The 9378-nt window shown below is 42.4% G+C and overlaps 1 protein-coding gene across 1 annotated transcript; it reads right to left on the bottom strand.

The window, feature by feature from the left end:
• Positions 1–352: 352 nt before the first annotated feature.
• Positions 353–988, bottom strand: LOC147970714 (BTB/POZ and MATH domain-containing protein 1-like). Its single transcript, XM_087522694.1, has one exon. The coding sequence runs from the start codon at positions 941–943 to the stop codon at positions 353–355; it is 591 nt and encodes a 196-aa protein (XP_087378820.1). The 5' UTR covers positions 944–988.
• Between the last annotated feature and the right edge of the window lie 8390 nt (positions 989–9378).

The following is a 9378-nucleotide window of genomic DNA, read 5'->3' on the forward strand; positions in this document are numbered from 1 at the left end:
ACTATTTATTAGTAGCAATTTTTTCTTTAAAATGCAACTACGTCTTACTTAGTGAGAAAAAAAATCCTCTAACAAACTAGAAATCATATCCAGTATAGGAATTTAGCAACCACAAAGCAACAATAAATTAACCCCCCTCGACACACCTTTTCATAGGAAAACAATGATTCTTGTACTACGTAAAATACTTGTCAAACGCAAGAAAACCATAGTTCTCGTCAAACCACAAATAGAATCCCGGGTGCCAATGCACCAATGTAAAAGACAAAAGAAAACACAAATGTGAAATAGTCTAATATGTAATGTTCCAGCACTATTGTTCTAATTAAAGTCTAAACTCACCAACAAAATTCTATGAAATCTGTGCCTTAGCCTGATGAAGTCGTGGGCTTCTTCGAATCGTTTTTGAAACAAGAGGTTTCTTTGATTTTTTCTCTTTTGCAACAAAGCCAATGCACTTGTCCTTCAACTCGGGGCAATTGTACATGTCAGCACAAGCTTGAATATCTGTAACTGTATCCATTGACACATTATCCCATAACTTTTGGACGCACATAAGCTTTAGCCGGTCAAGTGCGTACCGATCTGCGGCGGCAAGTAAGTCAAACAATACCTCATTGGAATTGGATGTGTTATCCTCTGTAGTAGTAGTAGGAAACTCATCCGTGTATATGAACCGAAGCATACGTTTGAATGTTGAAGGTGTGATATCGTGTAGTGTGATGGATGCCATTGTACCTTCGGCCATGGACCCAAAAAGCTCTGCCTTGAAGACGGGTGAGCGGGCTGCAAGAATCGCTCGGTTCATGGGGAATGTCTCGCCATGGACGGTAAACAACACGTCGGTCCCATATGCGTGAGCGTGATCCAGTAAGCAGCTGAGATGGTTCTTGATGTCGGATGGCGGCACTGTGACAACAGGGGTAGTATCACGCGTGACCATGATGGTGCATACGAACGTGACGTGCCCGTCAATAAGATAGGTAAAGATTTTCTCACAAGTTCAAGGTGTGGACTAGTATGCGATTTTCTCACTCGTAGCGATGCTTAAGTCTGTTCGAATCTTGTTAGCAATTGCCACATTTTATGAAATCTGGCAAATGGAGGTCAAAACTGCATTCCTCAATGGATTTCTTAAAGAAGAGTTGTATATGTTGCCATAAGAAGGTTTTGTCAATCATAAAAGTGCTAACAAAATGCGCAAGCTCTAGCGATCCTTCTATGGACTAGTGCAAGTATCTCAGAGTTGGAATATACGCTTTGATGAGTTGATCAAAGCATATGATTTTATATAGACTTGCGGTGAAGCTTGTAGTTACAAGAAAGTGAGTGGGAGCACTACAGCCTTTCTAATAAGTATATGTGAATGACATATTGTTTATCGGAAATGATGTAGAATTTTCTAGAAATCATAAAGGAGTGTTTGAAAGGAGTTTTTCAAAGAAAGACCTCGGTGAAGCTGCTTACATATTGAGCATCAAGATCTATAGAGATAGATCAAGATGCTTGATAAGTTTTTTCAATGAGTACATATGTTGACAAGATTTTGAAGTAGTTCAAAATGGAATAGTCAAAGAAGGAGTTCTTGCCTATGTTGAAAGGTGTGAAGTTGAGTAAAGACTCATATCTTGACCACGGCAGAAAATAGAAAGAGAATGAAAAGTCATTCCCTATGCCTCAGTCATAGGTTCTATAAAGTATGCTATGTTGTGTACCAGACCTATTGTGTACCTCAACATGAGTTTGGCAAGAAGGTAAAATAGTGATCCAGGAGTGGATCACTGGACAGCAGTCAAAATTATCCTTAGTGGAATAAGGATATGTTTCTCGGTTATGGAGGTGACAAAAAGTTCATCGTAAAGGGTTACGTCGATGCAAGCTTTGACACTAATCTAGATGACTCTGAGTCTTGATCTAGATACATATTGGTAGTGGGAGTAATTAGCTAGAGTAGCTCCGTGTAGAGCATTGTAGACATAGAAAATTTGCAAAATACATACGGATCTGAATGTGACAGACCCGTTGACTAAAACTCTATCACAAGCAAAACATGATCACACCATAGTACTCTTTGGGTGTTAATCACATAGCAATGTGAACTAGATTATTGACTGTAGTGAACCCTTTGGGTGTTGGTCACATGGCGATGTGAACTATGGTTGATAATCACACGAAGATGTGAACTATTGGTGTTAAATCACATAGCGATGTGAACTAGATTAGTGACTCTAGTGCAAGTGGGAGACTGAAGGAAATATGCCCTAGAGGCAATAATAAAGTTGTTATTTATATTTCCTTATATCATGATAAATATTTATTATTCATGCTAGAATTGTATTAACCGGAAACTTGATACATGTGTGAATACATAGACAAAACAAAGTGTCCCTAGTATGCCTCTACTTGACTAGCTCGTCAATCAAAGATGGTTAAGTTTCCTAACCATAGACATGTGTTGTCATTTGATGAATGGGATCACATCATTAGGAGAATGTTGTGATGGACAAGACCCATCCGTTAGCTTAGCATAATGACCGTTTAGTTTTATTGCTATTGCTTTCTTCATGACTTATACATATTCCTCTGACTATGAGATTATGTAACTCCCGAATACCGGAGGAACACCTTGTGTGCTATCAAACATCACAATGTAACTGGGTGATTATAAAGATGCTCTACAGGTGTCTCCGAAGGTGTTTTTTGGGTTGGCATAGATCAAAATTAGGATTTGTCATTCTGAGTATCAGAGAGGTATCTTTGGGCCCTCTCGGTAATGCACATCACAATAATCCTTGCAAGCGATGTGACTAATGAGTTAGTTGCAGGATGATGCATTACGGAACGAGTAAAGATACTTGCCGGTAACAAGATTGAACTAGGTATGATGATATCGACGATCGAATCTCGGGCAAGTAACATACTGATGACAAAGGGAATAATGTATGTTGTTATTGCGGTTTGACCGATAAAATTCTTTGTAGAATATGTAGGAACCAATATGAGCATCCAGGTTCCGCTACTGTTTATTGACCAAAGATGTGTTTTGGTCATGTCTACATAGTTCTCGAACCAGTAGGATCCACACGCTTAACGTTCGATGACGATTTGTATTATGAGTTATGTGTTTTGGTGACCGAAGTTTGTTCTGAGTCCCGGATGAGATCGCGGACATGACGAGGAGTATCAAAATAGTCGAGAGGTAAAGATTGATATATTGGAAGGTAGTATTGGGATACCGGAAGGGTTCCGGAGTGTATCGCGTACATATTGGAGTACCGGAGGGGTTACCAGAACCCCTCAGGGAAAGATATGGGCCATATGTGCCATAGGAGGGAGGCTAACCAGCCCACAAGGGGTTGATGCGCCCCCCACAAGGGAGGAGGCTGAATTGTACTAGGGAAGGGGGCGCCACCCCCTTTCCTTCCCCTACTCCCTCTCCTTCCCCTATCCCCCCTCCGGTAGAAGGAAAAAATGGGGCCAAATCCTACTAGGACTGGAGTCCTAGTAGGACTCCCCTCTCCTTGGCGCGCCCCTTGTGGCCGGCCTCCTCCCCTCCTCCTTTATATACGGGGGCAGGGGGCACCCCAAAGCACATCAATTGTTCTCTTAGCCGTGTGCGGTGCCCCCCTCCACAGTTTACTCCTCAGGTAATAGCGTCGTAGTGCTTAGGCGAAGCCCTGCGCGGATCACATCACCATCACTGTCACCATGCCGTCGTGCTGTTGGAACTCTCCCTCGAGCCTCTACTGGATCAAGAGCTCGAAGGACATCATCGAGCTGAACGTGTGCTGAACACGGAAGTGCCGTACGTTTGGTACTTGGATGATGAAGATGTTCGACTACATCAACCGCGTTAACATAACGCTTCTGCTTTTGGTCTACGAGGGTATGTGGACACACTCTCCCCGTTTCATTGCTATGCATCTCCTAGATAGATCTTGCGTGGTCGTAGGGATTTTTTTTGAATTGCATGCTATGCTCCCCAACACCCCAGCCTCTCCGAGCATCACCACACACACACATCCACCACAATGTCGTAGATAGCTGAGGCCCGGCCGGACAGGCCTCTGGCCGCCCTCCCTGACAGGAGTTCGTCGGAGATCTCCACTACTACCCCTCACCTATCCATAGCTGCTCGAGCTCGACCAACTTCTCCGGGGTGCTCCTGGTGATCCACTGATCGCGCTGGTGCAGTTGGAGCCCCTGGGAACGCCTTCCCTCGCTGGAATCGTCTTCTCCGACGAGCCCCCTGCACCGACGTCTCTGGAGACGACCACCGCGACCAACTCCGACCACCTATAGCCACGCTCCGGGTAGGGTTCTCCGGAGTCTTGCGCGTCCGTCCCCCACCACCACGGCGGCAGCCAACCTCTCCTCGCCGGAGAATCACCGGAGAACCACCACCCCTCCTCTGTTTCCTCTTCCCCCCTCTAAAACCTGACCACGAGGGCCCACTATCAGCCTCTCTGCCGTGGCCGAAGTGGTATGAGTGGTGGCACCTTGCGAAAATACGCTTTCGACGTCACCCCCTGGTCTTTTTCTCTTTGTTTAAATATAACTCAGTTTGACCAGGAACTTTGACCAGCCATAACTTTTAAACCATAAGTCCAAATGAATTGATTATTTTTTGCATTGTGTTTGTGTTGAAATACTCTAGAAGCACACCAAACTTGAGATTTTTCCCTGCTGCCTAGAATTTCTGGTGATTTTCAGAAGTGTTCTTGATATTTTCTTTTTGTGGTTTTAATTATTTTCACAGGGAGAAGCTTGTCTTGAGGAGACCAGGAGGAGTGTGAACCTCCTCTGAACTAAGGCAAACCACACCAACATTTGCATGGTGTCATTTCAATATTTGTGAAATTCCAACTTGAATATGAGTTCTTTCATGCATTTAATTATGTAAATGGATATTTCTTATGTTAGTTACTTTGTCATGGTTGAAAATCTTAGTTTATAGTAGTGTATGAATGCATAGAATAGTATGAGGTACTAAACGTAGATTTGATTGTGTGATTATGATATGGTCATAATATGACTGGCATCAGTATTATTTTCATATGAGAGGAATTGATTTTAATATGTTAGTGTCATAACTAAAAATTCACCCGATCCCTTCGTCCCTCCCTCCACTCCCCCCCTCGCTCCGACGACCCCCGCGCCCCGCCTCGCCGTCTCGGTCCTCGCCGCCGACCCACTGCGCCGCCGCCCCACCCACTGCGCCGCCGCCCGGTCTCCTCCGCCCATAAGCCCCCCTCCTCCTCCGCTCGTCCATCGCCTTCGGCCTCCTGCCCCACCCGCCGCCGCCCCACCCGCTGCTACGCCGCCATCGCCATCGTCCTTGACCTCCTCTCCCCTCCTCTGAAGAAGCACTGAATTTTTGGCCCTTCTCTCTCTCACGCTCGCTCGGCCCCTCTGTTAGGTTTCCCCCCACCCCACCCAAGCGCGCCGCCGGCTGTCTCCCTCCTCCAACTCCGACCCCTCCACGCCTCGCCGCCGACGCCGCCGTCCCCCGACTCCGCCCCGCCCTCACCGCCTGACGCCGGTGAGTTCCTCGTCTCTCTGTCTCCTCTCTCGTGTGTACTGCTCTAGTGTGAACTACTAGGTTGGATTGGTGGCTGCCAGTGAAACAATTTTGTATGGTGCTGGCAATGTTGTTGGTACTGTCAATGCTTAGTGTGATTTTGTTGGTACAGCCAATGATCCTGCTAGTGTGAATTGGCTGCTGCTGCTAGTTCGGTTGCCTGATGTGCTTCTGTATGGTGCGTGGTAGATAGTGGCTACTGTGACATCAGATTAGGAATTTTTGGACGACGACATAAATGAATTTTTGGTCTAACACTAAGATCTCCTACTCCTGATCAATTGAACGAAACCCACTGTTGACTGTACCAATTGAACAAAGCTGCAAGGTACATTATGTTAAAGATTTCCTACTTTAGTGATTTTTAGGAAGAGCACTTAAAAAATTTAGTCAACATTGATTTCCTACTTTAGTAAAAAATTATTTGAATTAGTTTTAGTGCAACAGAGGCAACTCAGAGTTTGAAAATGGCATTAAAGGAATTTGATTTTGGGGTAAATTCTATTATGAAATAATTCCTACTGTTATTTAAAATATAAATGAAATGATTTGGAACACCAAGCAAGAGTTATGTTTCAAGTTGCTGAACCTTTTCATATAAGCTTGCAGAAGATTTAATTGATCATACAGAAAATGAAAAACGAAGATCATACCGATCCTAGTTGGTATTATTTTTCATGGCTAGAAGATATATTGTTGTACCCCGAGTGAAGGGAAGGAGTTTGCTGGGTTTTGTCTCCGACCATCGTGTCGTGATGATTTTGCAGGTACCCCGAGAGGCCCTTGAGTTTGTCGGAATGTCGATTAACTTCCGTTCCGGCAAATTCGGGTACTCCATATGTCCTATTTTCAGCAAAGGTCATGCTGAAATTTTTCGTGAATTTTAGCATGACTTTGCTAAAAATAGGACATATGGGGTACTTGCGACAAATGCATGGGCTGGGGTATCTTAGTATTTAATTAAGTAGGATCAACTGCCTCTTGTGTTATACATATAGAAGTGTGATATCAACTCATATTTATTACTAATGTCAGTTGCTCGTCATCGATAAACCCTAATCTGGAAGAGGAACCACTCATCCTATGTAGTTTTGAATTATGAACGTAGGAAATGTCGTCATCGGACGACGAAAGTCTCCCGGGGGAGTGCGGCTGGTGCCACGACGATCGAGGTCTGTGCGACATGCCTCACCTGGATGATGATCGGCGCTTCAGCATTAAGCTCGAGGAGACCTTCGAAGTTGAAACGATACGCAACGACGACAATTGTTTTTTTTTCATAATTAAGCATGACTTCAACTATTTCAATGTGTAATTTTCATCTTTTACAATTCGAGTATAACTTATCCCATGCCATGCAAGACGCTATATCTTGGAGAGGATGAATTTTGAAGACCATGAAATTTCTGAAACAAAGAAAAGTCACCTAAGGACTCATCACGATGTGGACTTTGAAGTAAGTCTGTATAATTCTGAGAGCGTAACCCATTTTGGTTGCAAAAATTGGGAAGCATTTTGCAAGATGTATGGTTTTGATGAGGGTATGCTTATCACCATGGATCTTGGTAATCCTGACATCGACCAAGACAATATGGACATTTGGGTCCTTGTTGATACGCCTCCAGTTCTACCGCTATGTGAGTTTCTCAAACATAGTTATTAGCTAATTTATATTGTTTATTTCAAAATAGTTGACAGCTTATTTCCATTGACAGCTTATTTTTACTGTTTAAAGAATGTCCGGGAGATGGTAGACAAAACCCACTACACCGATGGCTCCGTATTAACAACTTACAAGGAGAAAAATCATCTAGTCGGATTTTGTACTGACATTGAGAATTACAATATCCACAATCAAACTCCTCAACATTATGGTCAATACGTGCCACTTGTGCATGTGTTCAACTACGGTAACTACCATGGAGATACCCTGGTAAGATTTTTACTATTACGACATCCGTGCATCTTTTGCATACTTCTAAAACTAGTACATCATTGCTAACTATGAAGTTATTACCATGTTTTTCAACAGATAATCCCAGAGAATTGTGTGCCTCATTTGATGTATCAGAAAGGTAGTCTTAATGTTTTGAACATACAGCCAGGTCATCTTATGAATCTCAACTGTGCATACGCGATTTCTAAAAGAAGTGGAGACATGAAAATCAAAGGATGGAAAAAATGTATGAACAGTCGTAAGGAGGTTCTTGGAAGCAAAAGGAAGAGAAGCGCAAGAATTGGAGACAGGATGTTCTCCATTCTCCATAATGGAGAGTCAGGGTCTATATTGTTTTATGCTATTTTACCTTAAATAGGGTATTTAGGTCCTGCATAATACTGATGATCATGTGCTAAGAACAATTAAGTAGGGTTGGTTCGATGACTATCAGGATGATGATCGTATGACTTGTTATTAATAACGAGTAGAAGTTGTATGATGATGATTAGTAGGACTTGTTAGGATTAGTATTACTTCCGACAAACTCGCTACTCGCGGTCTCGAGACTTGTAATGTTCTATCTTTGTTCGGTCTTTTGAATTCGGAGACTAATATGATGAATTGTATTCGAAGACTAATCTTCTATTGTATTCGATGAATCTCCTCTTGCTGTGTGATGCTGTCTATATTCTATCCAATAATATATTTTGTAACCTGTGCAAAAATCAAAAAAGTAAAAAAACACTAATATTCATACTAATGGCGCATCACCCCACAGTGCGCCATTAGTATGCCAAAGCACATGGGTAAATATGCCCCCCTGGGAGGCATACTAATAGCGCATATTAGTCTATACTAATGATGCACGGCGTGGTGCGCCATTAGTATATAATATTAGTGGCGCACCTGTGGTGCGCCATTAGTATATAATACTAGTGGCGCACCAGTATAGCGCCATTAGTAGGCAAAGCTGATACGCCACTAGTAGGCCTTTTCCTAATAATGCGCTGCACATCATGCCCTGACTAAATGCGTAAATGCGAATAGAAGTGCATCGGCTACATGCAAATGGCGGGAGAAGAGGCGATGTCACACGGATTAAGACCCCCTGTGATCGTGAAGGCTTGTTTTGTTCAGTTCCTAGATTAGATTCAAGGAAGTGATACAAATATTTTAAGTGGTTCTGTTTGGATGTATGCATGCATCCCGCGCGAGAGATATTGGAGCATGGGGATGTTCCAGTTTCTTTGGAGATGAAAGGATATTATTTTCGTTGGAGCAGTACATATTACAAAGTTGTGGTGAAAAGTCTTGAAAGAACAATTAGTCACAAATTGCTTTAAATAGCTTTCTATTTTCCATCTATGAGTAGACTTTGTTTTCTTAATACAAATTGATATGCAATTCCGTGAGCTTTGGAGAAAAAAATTACATTGATGGCATAAGCGATTATTTACAAAATATATTATACATTTTCATCTATGAGGATAACTATTTATTAGTAGCAATTTTTTCTTTAAAATGCAACTACGTCTTACTTAGTGAGAAAAAAAATCCTCTAACAAACTAGAAATCATATCCAGTATAAGAATTTAGCAACCACAAAGCAACAATAAATTAACCCCCCTCGACACACCTTTTCATAGGAAAACAATGATTCTTGTACTACGTAAAATACTTGTCAAACGCAAGAAAACCATAGTTCTCGTCAAACCACAAATAGAATCCCGGGTGCCAATGCACCAATGTAAAAGACAAAAGAAAACACAAATGTGAAATAGTCTAATATGTAATGTTCCAGCACTATTGTTCTAATTAAAGTCTAAACTCACCAACAAAATTCTATGAAATCTGTGCC

Source organism: Triticum urartu, chromosome 5A, assembly GCF_056163025.1.
Source record: "Triticum urartu cultivar PI428250 chromosome 5A, HENAU_Tu73, whole genome shotgun sequence".
NCBI classification, from domain to species: Eukaryota; Viridiplantae; Streptophyta; class Magnoliopsida; order Poales; family Poaceae; genus Triticum; species Triticum urartu.